The sequence below is a fragment of the Natrix helvetica genome (assembly GCF_964273705.1).
Source record: "Natrix helvetica genome assembly, chromosome: 2".
Lineage (NCBI taxonomy): Eukaryota > Metazoa > Chordata > Lepidosauria > Squamata > Natricidae > Natrix > Natrix helvetica.
The window spans coordinates 220401898-220421424 of record NC_138552.1 but is presented as its reverse complement, the minus strand read 5'-3'; the positions used below and the strand labels follow the sequence as shown (position 1 = coordinate 220421424).

Below are 19527 nucleotides of genomic sequence, written 5' to 3'. Positions count from 1 at the left end.
TAACATAAGTGGTTTACTGGATGTAATGCTAACATCACAATTTGTGAAGTAGGGCTTGCATGGATTAATTTAAAGCAGTGAAATGACTACTAAGTGGGATTTAAAATGGCAGCTCCAATGATCATTTGCAGCTATAATGTATTCCGTATTAATAAATTAATTAATTTAAAAACAATTCTGAAATTAAGAATGACATATTTTTACCTATAGAAATGAAAACCTATTTTACACCCTACAAAATCAGAATTTATTTTAATTATCTATAAAATAGATGCTTGAAATAAATGTTAATTCATGGTTACCAATTCATTGATTAATTTAAAATGGAGCTTGGTAATGACTTACAGTCAGATCCAGAAATATTGGGACATCGACACAAGTCTAACATCTTTGGCTCTATACACCACCACAATGGAGTTGGAATGAAACAAACATAATGTGCTTTAACTGCAGACTGTCAGCTTTAATTTGAGGGTATGTACATCCAACTCAGGTGAACGGTGTAGGACTTACAGCAGTTTGCATATGTGCCTCCCACTTGTTAAGGGACCAAAGGTAATGGGACAATTGGCTTCTCAGCTGTTCCATGGCCAGGTGTGTGATATTCCCTCATTACGCCAATTACAATGTGCAGATAAAAGGCCCAGAGTTCATTTCAAGTGTGCTATTTGCATTTGGAATCTGTTGCTGTCAACTCTCAAGATGAGATCCAAAGAGCTGTCACTATCAGTGAAGCAAGCCATCATTAGGCTGAAGAAACAAAACAAACCCATCAGAGAGATAGCAAGAACATTAGGCGTGGCCAAAACAACTGTTTGGAACATTATTTTTTTAAAAAGGAATGCACCGGTGAGCTCAGCAACACCAAAAGACCCGGGAGACCACGGAAAACAATTGTGGTGGATGACCGAAGAATTCTTTCCCTGGTGAAGAAAACACCCTTCACAACAGTTGTCCAGATCAAGAACACTCTCCAGGAGGTAGGTGTATGTGTGTCAAAGTCAACAATCAAGAGAAGACTTCACCAGAGTGAATACAGTGGGTTCACCAGAAGATGTAAACCATTGGTGAGCCTCAAAAACAGGAAGGCCAGATTAGAGTTTGCCAAACAACATCTAACAAAGCCTTCACAGTTCTGGAACAAGATTCTATGGACAGATGAGATCAAGATCAACTTGTACCAGAGTGATGGGAAGAGTATGGAAAAGGAAAGGAACTGCTCATGATCCTAAGCATACCACCTCATCAGTGAAGCATGGTGGTGGTAGTATCATGGCGTGGGCATATATGGCTGCCAATGGAACTGGTTCTCTTGTATTTATTGATGATGTGACTGCTGACAAAAGCAGCAGGATGAATTCTGAAGTGTTTTGGGCAATATTATCTGCTCACATTCAGCCAAATGCTGCAGAACTCATTGGACGGCGCTTCACAGTGCAGATGGACAATGACCCAAAGCATACTGCAAAAGCAACCAAAGAGTTTTTGAAGGGACAGAAGTGGAATGTTATGCAATGGCCAAGTCAATCACCTGACCTGAATCCCATTGAGCATGCATTTCACTTGCTGAAGACAAAACTGAAGGGAAAATGCCCCAAGAACAAGCAGGAACTGAAGACAGTTGCAGTAGAGGCCTGGCAGAGCATCTCCAGGGATGAAACCCAGCGTCTGGTGATGTCTATGTGTTCCAGACTTCAGGCTGTGATTGACTGCAAAGGATTTGCAACCAAGTATTAAGGGAAAGTGGGAGGCACATATGCAAACTGCTGTACACCGTTCACCTGAGTTGTATGTACTTACCCTCAAATTAAAGCTGACAGTCTGCAGTTAAAGCACATTGTGTTTGTTTCCTTCCAACTCCATTGTGGTGGTGTATAGAGCCAAAGATGTTAGAATTGTGTCGATGTCCCAATACTTCTGGACCTGACTGTAGATATAACATATATTATTTGATAAGGTAAGAATATTGTTCCATTGATAGGAAGAAAAGTCTTAATTTAAATTGTAATCAATGGACATAACAGCCAGTAGAATTGGCTGTGTCTTCTTGAAGCACCCAGCACACCTTTAGGCAAAAAATTCTGGTTTTTGTTTATTTTGGAGAAGGAAAGGTTAGTCATAGCTTCTCCAAATAATTTGTAACTCCAGCTTTCAAACAACAGAGGAATGATATATAAAAGGGAAGTAGTTAGTCATTTAATATAATTGGTTAAAATGCCCTTTGTTATAACAAAGGCCATTTTAAGTAATTATATTAAATGACAAAGCAACAAAGATGATTACAGGACTGGAGACTAAAACATATGAAGAGCGGTTGCAGGAACTGGGTATGTCTAGTTTAATGAAAAGAAAGACTAGGGGGGACATGATAGCAGTGTTCCAATCTCAGGAGTTGTCACAAAGAAGAGGGAGTCAAACTATTCTCCCAGGCACTGACAAGAAGCAATGGGTGGAAACTAATCAAGGAGAGAAGCAACTTAGAACTGAGGAGAAATTTCCTGACAGTTAGAACAATTAATCAGTGGAACAACTTGCCTCCAGAAGTTTTGAATGCCCCAACACTGGAAGTCTTTAAAGAAGATGTTGGATAGCCATTTGTCTGAAACAGTATAGGGTTTCCTGCCTAGGCAGGGGGTTGGACTAGAATACCACCAAGGTCTCTTCCAACTCTGCTATTGTATTGTATTGTATAAATGTTACTATAATTAAAGCTGTTGAATCATTAATAACAAAGCTAAAAATATTTAACTTTCATGTAATATTTGAGGAACAAGCAAGATTATGTAAATGAATTCACATAATTCTAATTTTTAGAATTCTAATATTGGCGAAAAATAAAAAAAAGTTTGTTTCTGGTCAGTCTCATCAGTCTGTTCTGCTATCTACTGGCACACTGTTCCTGTATAACATAGATATCAGTGGATTCTGGTGATATGTCTCACTAAACTGTATATCTTAGGCTACCTTTCTTTTATTCCAAGCCACTTTAACATTTATTTGGGTAATGTCATCTGCCACAGGAAAGCTGAAGCATGAAAAAATTAATAATCCTAGTTTTCTAATTAATTTAAAACATTTACGTATATTGCTGTACATCTTATAAAAAACTCTGAGTGGTTCACAATGCCAAAATAAAAGCAGTATGTATCAACAATAAAATAACACACAACACAACAAAACAAAGAACAACAATAAAGTCCTGTCACTATAGCTAAACGTTCCCTTGTAGCCCAACAAATTTGTCCCATGCCAGTTTCACCCTATCCCAGCACTTGGAGGGGGGGGGGGAACTTAAGTGAATTTCGTAATTCACTCCGTAAAAATACGGAGGCCTATTGGACCTCCGTTCCATTGTGCAGGAGCTAATATGGAAAAGGCATACTTCTTAGATCCCATGTGATTGCAACATTTAAGGGAAGGAACCAAAAGCATGCCTACACTATCCGATCTGGTGGGGCAAGCAGATGTCTTCAGAGAGAGGCAGTCCTATAAATAAATTGTCCTTTATTCAACGTAGATGTAATTTTTTTGATATAGTAGACAATATAGATAGTCCACTTATAAACTTGTTTCATCCCTTTCCCCCTCTATTCTAGAGCATTTCTAGGATAGGGCAATTCATATTTGGAAAGGGCTAGCTATTCAAGTGAAGAGAAAGAGACAATTCCATCATATGTCCTTACACTTGTACATATGTTATACCTCTCAAGTGCATCTCTAGTGAACAGACTTGCGCAGATAAAATAAAATTTCTGTACCTCAAAGCAATAAGAAAGTATTTCTTTACATCAAATTTTTTCTTCAAATTTCAGACCTTGTAGAATGAGTTACTTTAATCATCAGGGTGTTATTTATTTAAGCCTAAAGGCTATTCTTATGATATTTTACAGATTGAAAGTGGAGCTGTTTGGAAGCAAGTATATCAGGACCTTGGTATCCCCGTCTTGAATTCTGCTGCTGGATACAATGTCAAATGTGCTTACAAAAAGTAAGTAATTAATATAACACTGAATGCTTCAGTTTGACAGTAATTCATTTAGTGACCACTTGAAATTACAATGGCACTAATAAAAAGTGCCATGTCCATTTTTCACGCTTATGACCATTGCAACATCCTCACGGTGATCAAAATTCAGACTTTTGGCAAATGGCATGTATTTATGACTGTTGCAGTATGCCAGACCCACGGGATCACCTTTTGCAACTTTCTGACAAAGGCAATGCCAGATTCACTTAACAACTCTGTTACTAAATTAACAACTGCAGAGATTGACAACTATGGCAAGAAAGGTCATAAAATGGAGCAAAATTCACTTAGCAACTGTTGCTTAGTAACAGAAATTTTGGGCTGACTTGTGGCCGTTAAGTTGAGGACTGCCTGTTTTTTATTTTAAAGCTGCCCTAGATGTTTCCACATGTTTTTAGGCTTTTATTAATCTCAGTCTTAAGCCATCCTTAAGCCATTTATCTGAACCTTTTGTGATTCATTCCTAATCTACTATAATTTCACTTATGAATTCATATCATCGAAGTGTAATTGTAAAGCAAACCAATGCAAACTGATTTTGCTTGTTGTCATTTTTTAGATATCTCTATGGCTTTGAAGAATACTGCACATCAGCTAATGTTGAATTTAAAATGGCACTGCCAGAGAAAACACCAAGCAAACCCTGTAAGGAGCATGAACAAGAGGTGAAAAAGCAGGAAGAAGTTGAGCTAAATATAAAAGAAACAAAGGTGAAAAATGAAGAAAAATATGACGAAATAACGGCAATGAACAAACAAGACATACTAACGGAGAATGAGAATGAAAAAAAAGAAAATGATAAAACCTCTTCTTTGGTAAGGGCTCCCCCTCCCCCCCAAAAAAAGTTTGGTTTTAGTGCAAAAAAATATTTTATTAAACATCTCAGGAAATGAATGACATTTGCAGAGTAAAGAGCTTCAACTTATTTGGACAAAATAGATCTTTGGAGGATTTATTAGTCAAAATATTTACACTTCTGAATAAAAATTAACTTTTAAGAGAAACACTTTCATAAGGCCAAATCACAGATTATTTGTGTCTTTATCATCTTAACAATTCTTTTAAAATGTTATTTAGGACCTTTTGGATTCCATCCTACCTGCACAAATTATATTCATGTGATATATTTAAATGTGGATACATTTGCATAATTTATATTTGATTGGTGTTATACTTTTTAGATAATGTAGTATCATAGATTGTAACATTTTTTCTGTTCAAAGTTAAAAAAGGGGGGGAAAGTAAAAATGCAGCTTTTAAATTAGAAAAGATTTGGGACTTGGAATTACTTCATTAATTTAATCTTGCAGTTGTTATTTATGTTTAGCAAGACAAATATTAATCACAGCATGATGTTACTGTGTAATCAACAACTAATGTATCATACTAATGATACTTGCAGTACAAGTGAACACGTAGTTTCTAATCTGGTACTTTAATACCATTCCAAACTAGATCTCAAAATATCATTTGGGCTTTGGATGTAGTGTTATTTTTCCTGACTTTTCCCCATGTGTCCATCACCATACAACTAGGCCTTTATATACTAATTGAAATTTCACTTTCTACCAATAGAATTACTTGTATGGTAACTCTACTAATAGTAGTTTTAAACTTCTCCCTAAAATAGTTCACTTATTTAAGAATTTAATTTTTTTTTCTGGAATGATTCCTGCACTTCTCTTCCAGTGTGAGGAATACAAAAGAAGAACATGTCCTTGTTCTAGAAAATAACTAGCTAATATGGATATAATTATCCTTCTGGGCCTACAAGTTTTGAGAGAGAGACTATGAGTTCTGAGCCTTCCTTAGACATGAAAGCCAGCTGAGGGACTTTGGGGCCAATCACTCTTTTTCAGTTCAACCAATGTCACGGGATAAAAATGGGAGTATTTAGTATGTTTGTCATCTTCAGTTATATATTTAAAAAGGCAGAGTAAATAATAAAAATAATGCCAGCTGGATGTCTTTGGGCCAATCACTGAGCCCTAGAAAAGAAGGTACTGGCAACTGGCTTCTGAAAATCTTACCAAGAGAACTGTATGAAGTTGTCCTGGCACATGGCAGGAACCGAGAAGACAAAGACAAACTTTATAACACTTCAGGAGTCCTTGGTGCTTTCTGAGCTTGCTTGTTTTCTTGCAGACGTTTCATTACCCAAACTAGGTAACTTCATCAGTTCTAGTAAAGAGTGCTGTTTGTTCTCAGTTTATATTCTAGTGGCTTGCCTTGTCAGGGTTGGTGGAGCAACAAGAACCCCTCATGTCAACCCTGAGCTACAAATATTCTCCTTTATTAGTACTTCAGTGATGGCTGAGTGAGATACTTTGCAACTGTATGATGAAATCCCATTCATTATTTCAATCAGAAATGCCTCCAAAGTACTGCTGCTGATAATGAATTTGTTGTTGCATTAATATTGGGATAGAACAAGCAGCGTTCTATTTTGAAGATGATCATCAGTGATGTTATCCTGTTGAGTTCAATGAGCAATTACAATAACTGAATATTGACATATATTAATACTGATGTATCTTACAGGTGGTCCTTGTTTAATGATCACTCATTCAGCATACATTTGCACTTAAAATGGTGCTGAATGAATTGTAGATACAACCAGACCTTACAGCTGTGTCCCATAGTCATGGACCTACCCTGCTGGCTTCTCACCACCCAAGTCAGTGAGGAAGCCAGCAAGAAGTTGCAGTCACTTGAGGTCTTTGCTTAACAATCTACGAATTCCTTGTTTAACAACAGCAACTGTGACTTTTGGAACTGCTGTTGCTAAGTGGTGCACTTACATGTTTTTTTTATTTATACTTCATTTAACAATGGAATATCCTGTCTTAGTGCCATTAAACAAGAACTATCTGTATATGAATGATTTCTTTAAAACAACCTTTTCATCAAAAATAAGGGGAGATGTTAATATTTAAAACAGAGATATATATATTATTTTCTATTCCAAAGAATTGCTATAATTAACTGAAATTCTGAATTTCCTCTATTCCATTTGGATGTGAATGGGGCAGCAATTGAGTAGTAGCTTATTTAATGTTCATTCAGAAGACTCTAAGACTCTGAGCAGTCTTAAGACGCTTTTGTCTTTGAAGATTAGTCATTGCCTGGGAGGAGCCCCTTCCTTCCTCCCTCCCTCCCCTTTTCTAATCTTTTCTTTCCAATAAAACTTATCTTCTTTTCATGTTTTCTACCGTAAAGAGAGAAGGATAATCTTTGGATACAATCATTGCTAAGGAAGGATCAATTAGTTTTATAAAAGGATGTGTTATTTTGCAAGCAATTTTAATTTTGTCAAGTTTGCCGTGTTGGGGTAAAGGTTTACTGGTTATATATACAAACATACACGAGTGTAGTTACAATACCCATGAAAAAATAATTTTGCAACCAATTCTTATATTTATGAGCTTTGCTGTGTCTGTCTCTTTTAGTCACATATTCACCATTACAATCTGGTAGTATTGTCCTATGCTTGACTTGTGTCTATTCTCTCCCCCCCCCCCCCCCAAAAAAAAAAAGCCTAGGGATTGCTTAAACAAGCTATTTCTTCCTGAGCCGCTTTTGTTCACAGCAAAGCACATTCCCTAAAAAGTGCTAATCACAAGTTAACAAGCTTGTGACCTTAATTAGAGTTAAACCCCTCCCTTGCTGTCTGACACTGACAAAACCCTAATCAGATTCTCATTCAGGGCTTTTTTTGCCCCATGGATTCCCTGCTAAGAGTAATGAGTAGGCAACAGCTGGTATTAGCACATTCCTTTCAATGTGTACTCCCCAATAGTGCTGCTTAGTCACTTGTAATACCAATGAATGTAAAAAGAAACATCAGTTCTTTTCTTGCTAATTATCCTATCCCAGCGTTGGGATAAGCATTCCAAAGGGGAGCAGAATGAAGGAAAAGGGTTATATAACATTTGCCCATTTATCTGGTTTCCTTGTGAATCAAGTTTTGGAAGCACTTCTTGTCATTTGGGTCACTCAGCTGTTTTGAGTTGCATCTTCCTGATGCTATAAAGCAAAGGAAAACAAGTAAAATCATAAGCAGAGTCACAGTCATGTGATTTTCTCTTAGTGATTGCTTAGCTTAATTACCAAGTAGTCTATTCTGTAGCTCTTTTGATGATAGACTTCCGTCCTATTTCTTGCTTGAGGTCATGTACATCATCCTCTCTTAAAGATGCTGGGCAGGACACCAATTTGCAAGCAAATTTATTTCTAAACGTGCAGTTTTTCATACCTAACAATGAAGCTGATTCATAAGCCTACCCACAACACACCTTTCTTAAGAACAAAACATGAAAATGGACCCCTACTGTGGATGAATAGTAAGGATGTAATGTTAATTGATTGATGGATTTTGGTTTCTTTAATTATAAATGATAGCAGTGTTCCTCTTTCATATAGGGGATTAAAAAATGTTTTCAGGAGCCTCCAAATGACCAGGAGAAAGAGTTAAGAATAACCATAACAAATGATGAAATCAACATGGAATGTAAAGAAGACACAGAATGTAAAAATCTGGAAAACCAGAACACCATTCCAGAAACTGAAGAGAGAGAGATATCAAAGTAAGATTCTTTTATTTTCCTTAAATTCTGAGAGGAGCAAGGCTTTTTTAAAAACAGATTTAACAAGATGTAAATTTTTAAAAACTATGGAAGGATAGATATCACATTTCTTATCACCTTTCTGCCTTACTCAGAAATTTTTGCTGGATATAATTTGTATGGATATCCACTTTATTTGCATCTGTGTTGTAAATGAATTTTTATTCTGGTCTTTGATTAACAGAAATTCTGTAGTGTGAGAATCAAGAAATACAGCCTATTGATCTATTAGATTCAATAAGTCCTATGGATGATAGCAAGCCAGAAGAAAGAGATATGAACCAAAGTTTTTAGCTAGGATGATTTCAAAATTTACCAGAAATATTTGTAATCCTGTTGAGCTGTTGCTAACTGTGAAATATGTTTTTTGAAATATGCACTTGTATGGATTCATTTAAAACAGGAAGAATGAAACTGTTGGAAATGAGGAATTGAAAGTAATGTACGCAGGCGTTCACGGATAGTGACAGTGAAGTTGTGAAGCGTGTAAGTGGTTAGAAGAACAGTATAAAGGATAGGGTTAAAGATCAGCTCGGAGCCCTTCGATTTATAGCAGTCCTTGTAGGACTTGCTATTTGTCATTGGCCCATTGCAATGGCTTGTTAATGTAAGTGTATTACTACTATTATTTCTTTTATATCTATTCATTTCTAATGTTCCAAATTATTAGAAACAATAAACCTTTGGTCTTAAAGTAAGAATTATTGCTTGTGTTGTTGCCTTTGTTTCCTATTAGAATTTTCCTATGACAGTAGATATTAAGGAGATGGTTGAAGCATTTGCTGAAGTAGTTCTATTCATTCTTCCACTTCGCACTTATTGTGTTTGGCTGATCAGTATTTGACAGAATGAATGATTCAAGCAAAATCACTTGGAAATGTACATAGCAAGTATCTGTGATTTTGCTGTCATTTACTAGAGTAGAGAAATGTATCTTTAAGGCATTTAGATTTTGAGGAGGAAAGGACTCCCAGAACTAATGTGTAGGAGTTTTCTGTTCAAATTTTATTAGTAAGACAAGTGAGTTAATTTCTCAGTTAACTGCACTAACTGCCTTATTGAGAATTTCTATTACCTTTCCATAATTACATGTTTCCAGTGATTTTGTTGGTGGACTTATTAGATTGTGACAAAAACCTGCTAAGAAAATAGGGAGGTTAAGTAAAAGGAGCCTTTTAGAAAATGTAAGGAAGCACTGTAGATATGGAATAAACTTGAGAATCATTTTGGAAAAACTAAGTTGCCTTGCATACTTTACTTTAGAATTCATTAGCATATGCTACATTTGAATGTAAATGTTTTAACAATGTATCTGTAACCCAGGGTAATGTTAAATACAGTGAAACCTCAACTTGCTAAAGTTTGATAGACTTTACATGGCAGTTTATGTCATTAACAAAATGACGTCATTGTTTAAATGACATACTGCATATGACATAATTTGCATCATTAACATCACACAAATTACATAATTTGTGTCATTCATATAATGTTCTCACATAGGTGTGAATACAATAGATGCAAATGATATAATTTGTATAATTATGTAATGTCAGTGTGAAGATGACATAATCGAATTATGATTTATTTAATGGACATTTGTGAATAATGAATACTTTTCCCATTAAAATGAAGTTTCACTGTATATTGGTACTATACAAATGGTAATGTCTCTTACTAACCCAAAATGTGATGTGACTCACATATTTTTAGCTAATAAAAATATTAAATTGAATTTCAGCATTTAAAAAAAGTTATTTTACAGCTCTCAAGGCTTTAGAAAATTCTGGACATTACATGTAGAAATGTTGATTCTGCGTTGAGTTTCATTATCATACAAAGATCATGTTACCTATGCACCTAAAAGTCATGTGGTTGAAATATGCAGTGTCATTCTTTTGTTTTAGGATATTGGGGCAATAGAACTGCTCCAGAATGTTTATTTTTACGTCTTTGTGTGCGTGTGTGTACGTATGTGTATGTATGTGTAGGTGTGTGTGAGAGAGACAGAGAGATACAGATACATACAATTTACATTGTCAATGTAGTATTTATATGATGTTTTAGATGGGAAGATACTGGCTCATAGATCATGTTTACAACTCATGTTAACATAGAAAGCATTAGTGATTTGCTTTCAGTGTGCAGTTTTGTTCTACTTCAGTTTCATAGCTTGCATATATTGGTTGGCTGTTCAGTCCCCTAAGTATCAAAATGTACTGATGCCTTTAAACTTAAAAACCATTTTTGTGTCTGTGGATGGAACACTGCAAACACTGTGAGGATGTTTTTTCATCAAAGCTTCATTCTTATGCTGGTTAATGATGACAATAAAGTCTTTCATCATCAAAATTTATTCAGATATAGTTTTTGGTAATTTAAAAAAAAACAAGTTGAGAACCTGTTGCTAAACTGTTACAATATAAAATACAATTGTAAAATTATTGCCATTAGGTTTCAGATGTTTTCAGATGTTTTTACTCAATGCTTTCAGAATTTGACATTTTACATCTTTGTTGCAGCTTTATGAAAATATATAGGGGAATTCAAAGTTAGGCTTAGGCTGTAATACAATAAAAGCAAGCTTTTGAAACTACATAGCTATAAATATTCATTACTGAACCGAAGGTGCTTTTTCAAGAGGCAACTGGGCTTTCTAGTCCAGTTTCCCCTTAAAAAGCACCTTTGGGACAACGATGACCTGGATGACCAAGAATCTCCTTAGTCATTCATTACTGAATTTTGCAGAATTCTACTTGATGTGCCATATTAGATTACAGCATAAAACTACGGCTGTTCAAATTTTGTGATTAAATATATTTAATCTAATGGGATATAAAAGGATCCATTTTAAAGTTACTAAATGATTATCATAGAATAGAATGTTTCAAGGTTATATGTATATGTCTGCCTATCTGTCTGTCTCTGTCTCTATCATTTTATAGTTGCAGATGTAGATTTTTTAAAATCAGTTTACTAATCTGTGTTCATTTCTAACATTCGGCAACTCTGATTCATTAATCCTAACGTCTTCCCTTGTCTGTGCATCAGCAAGTTTGCTAATGCAGTGTGGAACTGTTACCTGTTGACTTATAAATTAGGAAGTTTAGACAAAGGTGCATTATTATGGGAAAGAGGGGTTTAGTGATTTAATGTAACATCTCTTAGAAGATATGACAATTTACTGAAACTAACATTGAAATATATCTGTAATTTCAGATACCTCTAAAATATTTGCTGGGAATTCATAAAAAACAGTATAAAATTTACTATCTCTATAATCTTTTAGTAACTGCTCCATTCTGGAAATTAATAATAGTATGTTTGCATTGAAGGGACTTATGAAGTGAAGTTTGTGTTACTCTGTTGCAATTAAATTTGTTGAAATTGCAAAATGTTCTTTACTACTAGTTTTTGAATATTGCCAGCATCTGCAGATTGACTTATTTTATTCTTTTACTCTGCATGGGCTGCATTTTAAAGGACAGCAACTTTTAACATGATGTGACCCGTATTTATTTAAGTCTGTTTTAAGGATTGGTTATATAATACTAGGTTCCTGCAGTGATATGCTTGGGAATATCCCTCCCTATTTCTTCTCTCATTTCTAGAAAATAATCACACACTCCCCATTTTAGCTGAGATTTTAATCCGCATGTTTGTACCAATGTTAAGTATAGTTAATACTAGAGCTTAACAAATTCTGATGATTTTCATAGTTCAAAGTCAACAAAATAAGGTTAACTTTATTAATGAATTAACCTCCCCCCCGCTCCCAACACATAGCAGATTAGTGCCAAACCTCTCGGCAATAACCGAGAGGGAAAATGAGCAGTCAAGGAACAAGGGTTTTTTGAGTTTTGATTAGATGAAATAAAATATGTAATTTATGTAAGTGCACACGAATTTCAGTAAATACTCTAGTTTCAAATGTGAGTCTTATATACCAGCAATTGTTACATTGTTGCCTTTTTCCTGCCCTTCCAATGAAGCAAGGAGGAACTCTTTTTTTCCCAAGGAAACATGGAGGCCTATGCTAGAGCATTGCTTCTGCAGTGGCTGTTAACTTCATTATAAGTTTTACAATGAATTATAATTCCTATTAGACAGCACATGTCCCATTGGATCATTATTTAGGAGATTTTTCCTTACCTAAGAACAGAGAAACAGAATGATCAAGGGTGAGCAAAAAACCTGAGGGAGCTGGAGCAACTTCAGATTTCCTGCTAGCTTCCCCTTTGAGTTTCCTTGTGAGAAGTTGGCAGGGAGCAACTGAAAACTCTCCCTCCCTCGAATAAGAAGGCAGTGATGGCAGACTTTGTCCATGGCACCAACATCACCAGAAATACTACATTGTACAAGGCAGGGATTTTGCTTCACACACACTCTCTCTCTCTATTGAGGTCCTGTTATTGGACCTTCAACACCTACTGAAGGGTATTGGTGTGTTGAATAACTCTCACAGTCATTAGTGTTTGCCACATGTTCATTTGATCTTCCCTTGTCTCCTCATTCTGTACCTTTGTGATTCTGGAGACATACAGCCCTTTCATCTTCATTTCTCCTCCTCCTCATTGCATTCCAATGACATTTGATTTCATCTCTTGACCATGATGTTCCTGTCTCTTTCCACATGGCATAATTATGCTAATAAATTTTTTTAACCAAAATGTCATATGTTGCCTTTCTGACCTCAGAACAACGTAGAATATCTGCTGGCTTTTCCATGGAGTTGTAGGAAGTTGTCAAGAGACACTTTAAATATAGGATCATGTGAACTCCTAGGGATTACAGCAGACTGGTAGCTGTCTAGCTGATTTCCCGTGGCCAGAGGAGGAACTGGTCTATACTCAGTTTCAGAGTAGAAAGTAGCTGAAAAATGAAAGGGGGTGGCTAATATATATGACTGGCACCAGAGTTTAGTACTATATAGATTATGACCCACCCAGAGTTGGGCAATTATATAATTTTTTAAACAAACAAACAAACAGGCAGACAGACAAAAAAACAAATGTAAGAACACATTCCCAAAATCAGCATGACCAAGCTTAGAGTGGCATGTATATTTAGCAGCTAAAACTTGAACTGTTCAGTTTTAATTGACTACACTTGTGTGAACGTAATGTGAGTTTAGTAAACAGAGGTTTTGTGGCTTCCAATTCTAAATCATGCCTGGCAAGATGCCAGAGTTGGATTTTGTTTTAAGTGCAATAAAATACCTTGCACATTAAGTTATAACTTCTCCTTCTCCCTTTCTCCCTCTCTTCTCCTCCTAGAATAATTTATATCCTTATTAATGTAAGAATATAGCATTCCCAACTGGCGCATTGGGTGTTCCATTCTTCCCTTACCATGGCATCATATTTTCCTAAAGTCCGCATTCATTATTATTATTATTATTATTATTATTATTATTATTATTATTATTATTATTATTACAAATCCATACATGCTTCTGAAATGCACTGTAGTGCAATTGTGCAATTGTGGTTTTGGCTTTAATAATGCAATCAATTGCCTTTTATATAATGACTGTACTTTATTAGTCTCTGAAATGCAGTAAGAGATTTAGGATTGTACTGTGAGCTTTACTGACAATTTTCTGTTTGCATGTAGCTTTGGAGAAAGGAACTGTAAAAATTTAAAGCAAAATATTTTTACTTTGCACTTAGAAAAATGTTCTTCATGTTTATATGGAATCAAGTCTTGAATTACGTCACTATTTTGTTTAAATTTTTATAAATGGTTTTCATGATAGATTTTTAGTTAAAATAATATTTGGAGTCAGAAGAAAAGACAGCTAACAACAGTATTTTCTGTCTAGTTAACTATTAAACTTATAAAATAAGGCTGTATTTGTTAAAATATATTTTGAAAGATAGGTTTATTTGATAATTTCTTTTAAAAAATTATGGTTTGAGTTGATTATGTCATGACAGAATTCAAACTAAAGACAAAGGGTTAGGGATTATTGTACTAAGTGAGAGATTTAAATGTATTAAAATAGCATTTTCTTTGAAAGTGTATAATGTGAAGTCAGCATATCTATAATAAATAACAAATTATTGAAATCAGAATATTTCTATTTTTGCAAACTCGTTTTTATTTGCAAAAATAAATTTGGTGACAAAAGTATCTGAGCAGCATAACATACAGAACAATCTTCTGATGAATTATGCTAATACCAATAGGATCATATTGACTTTTTCCAGATATTGTTGTTGATTATGCTTTGTATGAACTGATGAAACTTCATGGGATACATTTTAAAATATCCAAGAAGGATAGTCATCTACTAGAATATAAAAGATTAAAATATGTCACTGGATTTACCTCATTAATTTGCAGAACAGTTAAATGCTTCTTTCTGTGTATTCTTGCACATATGAGAGACAAGCTAAATAGGTAATTTTTTTATAATGTTGGAATGTTGACTTATTGAGCTTCTGTTGAACTTTGCTGACAGACATATTCTTGGGAGGAATTTTGTGGCAATTGATATTTTTCCTTTTCCAAATAGTGTAGAGTTAACATGTTGGCATGATAGGTGGGAGACCCAAATTCTTATCCACTCGCTGCCATTGAAGTTTATGAGTGGCTAGTGACTCTTTCTCTGACCAAGAGAAAAGGTGCCTGTTATAGAGAAAAGTAGGTCTTCTACAATTTTAAGGTACAAGTGCATGGCAGATTATAAACACTTATTGTTATAGGAATCCTTCTAGAATTGATGGAGAATTCTTTTGCACACTTCATTAATACCAAACATATACAGTTATGGTCAAGAAATATGTGCCTTCATTTCCAAAGAATGTTCTAATATAGTTCCTTTTGTTACTGCTTACTGGATTATTTCATTTTCCTATTCTGAAGGTTAAATCTCAGATTTTCCTTAATATTTACCTTATTTGCTTCAAATGATTTATATACGGGTCCTGCTTACATTCTCATCTTTCTTTGCAATCTTATTGCTATACTGAACTCTGATTCTAATGCTGTAAAGCTCTAAGCTGTGGTTCACTGCTCTCTAAGACTACAACTTTTGCATTTTTACTTATGTAAAAAAAAATACACATCAGTTTTAAGAAACATGTTTAAGAGTTGTGGATATCACCTGCTTGTATTAGATTTATCAAAGTTGAAATCCAAGAACATGATCTTTTACTTGGATGCAGACATGACAAAATAAATTTCCTCAAAGCCATACTGGACTTTTCTTCTAAAGACTTCTATCTCAAGATGTTCAATACTTCACTTCCTATCTATAATTCAGGATTTTCAATTTGGAGATAGGTTGCTTGGTCCTCATATTACAGCAATCTGTTTAAAAACATACAATATGTATGTATTCTTAACCATTCAGCTTTTCCTTGAAATGAACATTCTTGATTTTAGTTACATCTTTGTATCTTCCATCTATAATTGCTAATCACTCTTTATCACTCAATAGTAAAAAAAAAAGATTTGTGCTTTAACTTTATTAGAAATTGATATATATATTCTCAGGAGATAATGTTGCCTGATGGAACTGTTGGAATTGCTTTTACAATCCATGATTTTGCAAACATTTATTTGCAACAAGGAATCTTAGAAATTAACCTTAACAAGAAAAAATGAGATTAATGTAATGTATATTATATTATATTACATTTATTATTTTTTATCTGGCTACAGAAGGCTGGAGACATATCTTGCAGATTCTAGTTTGGCTTTTTTTCTGGCTCCAGAACCAAAGTTTTTCATTATAACTTAATGTGGCACACATGAGCTAAAGACTACTACTGAAAACATACTGCAGCCTGGGAATTTGCTTTCATTAACAGAATTGAGTTCTTAATAACAAAACAAATCATTCTTAGTTTCCTTTTCCATCCATTTGTCTTTATTTTCATTGCTAGAAACATTTTAATCATTTGTTGTTTTAAATAGTTGGACATAACACAAGAAAAAGAAAAGTACTCAAGTTGGCCAGGATAAAATAAAAATAAAGTTCTCTTTTGGATCAGTATTTTTTATTAGGCCATCACTAGGGCAACATGGTGAACAAAACAAAGGAAAGTGTGAGAATAAATAGTGGCGTAAGTACAAGCCCATGTGTCTATGTAACTGCATTTTAAGGGAATGTGGGAGTAGACTTTTAAGTACAGTAGCTCCATCAGTTGCTAGGGTTTATGTTATATTCCTAATTTTTCTAAGAGCTGATAGATAAACAAGAAGCAATGTATAAGTATGTAAAATTTAGTAATAACCTAAATCTGATCCATTGTTTTCAATTTATTGCAAATCATCTAGGCATCTACCAAAAAGTAGCTCCAACTCCACTAGTTGGCCTTTTTTATTTCATACTACCATAATACTAAACTATTGTCATGCTAAAAGGATAGAATTATCAGTTAACACAATCTCATATATAGCATATAGCTTTAGGTTTTTTAAAATAAGGCTTAAAATATACTGGTGATATAAATTAGTATAAAGGAAAATAAGGGAATGGGAGATAAATTATATTTGTTGTTTTTAGATCTGTTTAATATTCTTTAAGAATAATATTTATGATTTACAGTGTCCAGTACTAAGAATCATTTAAACAGTTCTGCACACTCAATGGCAATTTTCTGTTCAGTTTTTTAAAATATGTCTTCAATAGTACTAAAAATATTAAGGTACGGTTTGATCTCTTTTGGGAGACTGGTTATATTACTAAGAAAGAAATATGTACTAAAATGAACTTTCATAACATCACTGGTGGAGAGAGCTATTAAATTGTGTTAAATTAAAAGTTGGGGTGTTTTTTGGACAAATTAAAAATTACAGTTTAGATTTCTCATTTCTATTGTTAATTGTAATCTGTTCAACCATGCTTATTGTAGGTTGAGATTTTCTTTAACTTAATGCTCAGTTATTAAACATAATTGTTTTTAATGACATGAGTTAAATACATTACTAGAGAATAATATAGAGAAAGAATATAAAGCAGGGGTGAACTGCAGAAGTAACTAGAGCTTTGTTCTGTTTGTCATAACTATTACCCAGATTAAGAATCAGGCTAATTTTTTGTACAGGCAATTCTTGATGTACTATTGGTACTAGAATTTCTGCTGCTTATCAAGGTGGTTGTTAAATGAGTCACAACCAATTTCATGATCTTTTTTTGCCACATTGTTAAACAGATCACTGCAATTAAATGAATCATGCAGAGATTAAGCAAATCCAGCTTCCCCTCTTGGCTTTGGTTGTCAGAAGCTGGCTGGGAAGGTTGTAAATAGTGACCACATGACCTTGGGACATAGCAACCATTGTGAAAACATGCCAGTTGTCAAGTGTCCAAATTTTGATCATGTGACTGCGGATGCTACAATGGTCATAATGTGAGGACCGGTTATCTTTTTTCCGCACTGTTATCACTTTGAATGGTCATGAAATGAATGGTTGTAAGTCAAGGATTATCTGTACTGGGTAAAATAATGTGACTTCAGCAGAAGCAGGCAAAGTTCACTGCCATCTAGTGTATTAATTTCTGGTCCACCCAATCAAATGCAGACCTTAATTCTGAGTTCTTTCCTTTCCCAAACTGAAATTAAGTAGAGAAAATAAAGCCCCTGTACAGCATCTAATAGGGACGGAAACCTATAATGAAATATTTCTTACAAAGTCTGAAAACACAATAAATGCAGTACTGAGTTTTAAAGTTTATATTATTTTGAAACCCCTAATAATATTCCTATTGTTTAGAAATATTTTTTCTTTGAGCGTCATGATACTCTGATTCTCTCTTGAGGCTTAGGTTACTGCTTCAACTTTGACAAGCACTAGTTCAAAGCATTTCTGAATGTGCTAATTTTAAACTAAGATTTTAATCACAACTAAATAAAATAAAATAATCAAATGAACTTTCTAAACAATCAGTTACCGATTGAGCCATCATAACAAAGTGAAATCACACACACACACACCCCTCTCTTAAAAACTAGTCATATGTAAACATATTAAACTGATGCAATTTCAAGAGAGGGAAACATTCTTCAGCTAAGAATAATTTATCCCCTAGCACTGTAACATTCATATTTAGCTTCCAGGGATAGTAATGAAACATTTTCATTAAACCAAGTCATCTTTTAAAATCTTCCGTAAAATGCCTCTTTTTATCACTATTCTGATTGTTTGCTGTTTTCTTGTCAGTTGCCAACTCTAATTAAAAATCACTCATCTTTAAAGGATTTCATATATACTTGTATGTATACATATACACACACACATATATAAATGTGTGTATACAGCTATATCTTTCTAGCTATACATATAAATATATATGGAACCTACTATTCCTCACTTTCTGTGCATTCCCAATATTAATCAGTATACACCATTTGGCACTGAACATTTTTTCAATATTTTTATTAACTGACATTTTTTAAACCTTTCAAGTGATGTCACCATTAAGGAAGAAGATGAAGATGAAGAAGAAGAGGAGGAGGAAGATGAGGAGGAGGAGGAGGAGGAGGAGGAAGATGACAAAAATGAAGAGGAAGAGTTTGAGTGTTATCCACCAGGCATGAAAGTCCAAGTGCGGTATGGACGAGGGAAAAATCAAAAAATGTATGAAGCTAGTATTAAAGATTCTGATATTGAAGGTGGAGAAGTCCTTTACTTGGTGCACTACTGCGGATGGAATGTGAGGTAATTGAGATTTAGCTAGTGATTACTTCCTTTAAAATACTCTAAAATACACTTGTGTGTTCTAAAACAAATAGAATATTACTGATCTGTGAAGATCATCATACTACTTAAACTCATTTTTATTCTAAGAGCAAAATAGCTTAGTGAGTTACCTGTAAATAAAAAAAATCTCATTGAGTCAATCTCCTGCCTCAGTTTTAT

The 19527-nt window shown here is 34.3% G+C and overlaps 1 protein-coding gene across 6 annotated transcripts in view; it reads left to right on the top strand.

Annotated features, from left to right (window-relative positions):
• ARID4B (AT-rich interaction domain 4B) overlaps positions 1-19527 on the top strand; it is a 96921-nt gene that overhangs the window by 59818 nt on the left and 17576 nt on the right. For 5 of the 6 annotated variants that reach the window (XM_081943164.1, XM_081943165.1, XM_081943163.1 and 2 more), the window contains exons 14-17: positions 3891-3988; positions 4587-4842; positions 8450-8613; positions 19075-19326. In XM_081943164.1, the coding sequence (XP_081799290.1) occupies positions 3891-3988; positions 4587-4842; positions 8450-8613; positions 19075-19326 (770 nt within the window). The remainder of the gene's footprint in view (positions 1-3890; positions 3989-4586; positions 4843-8449; positions 8614-19074; positions 19327-19527) is intronic. The other variant, XM_081943168.1, reaches the window with a different exon arrangement.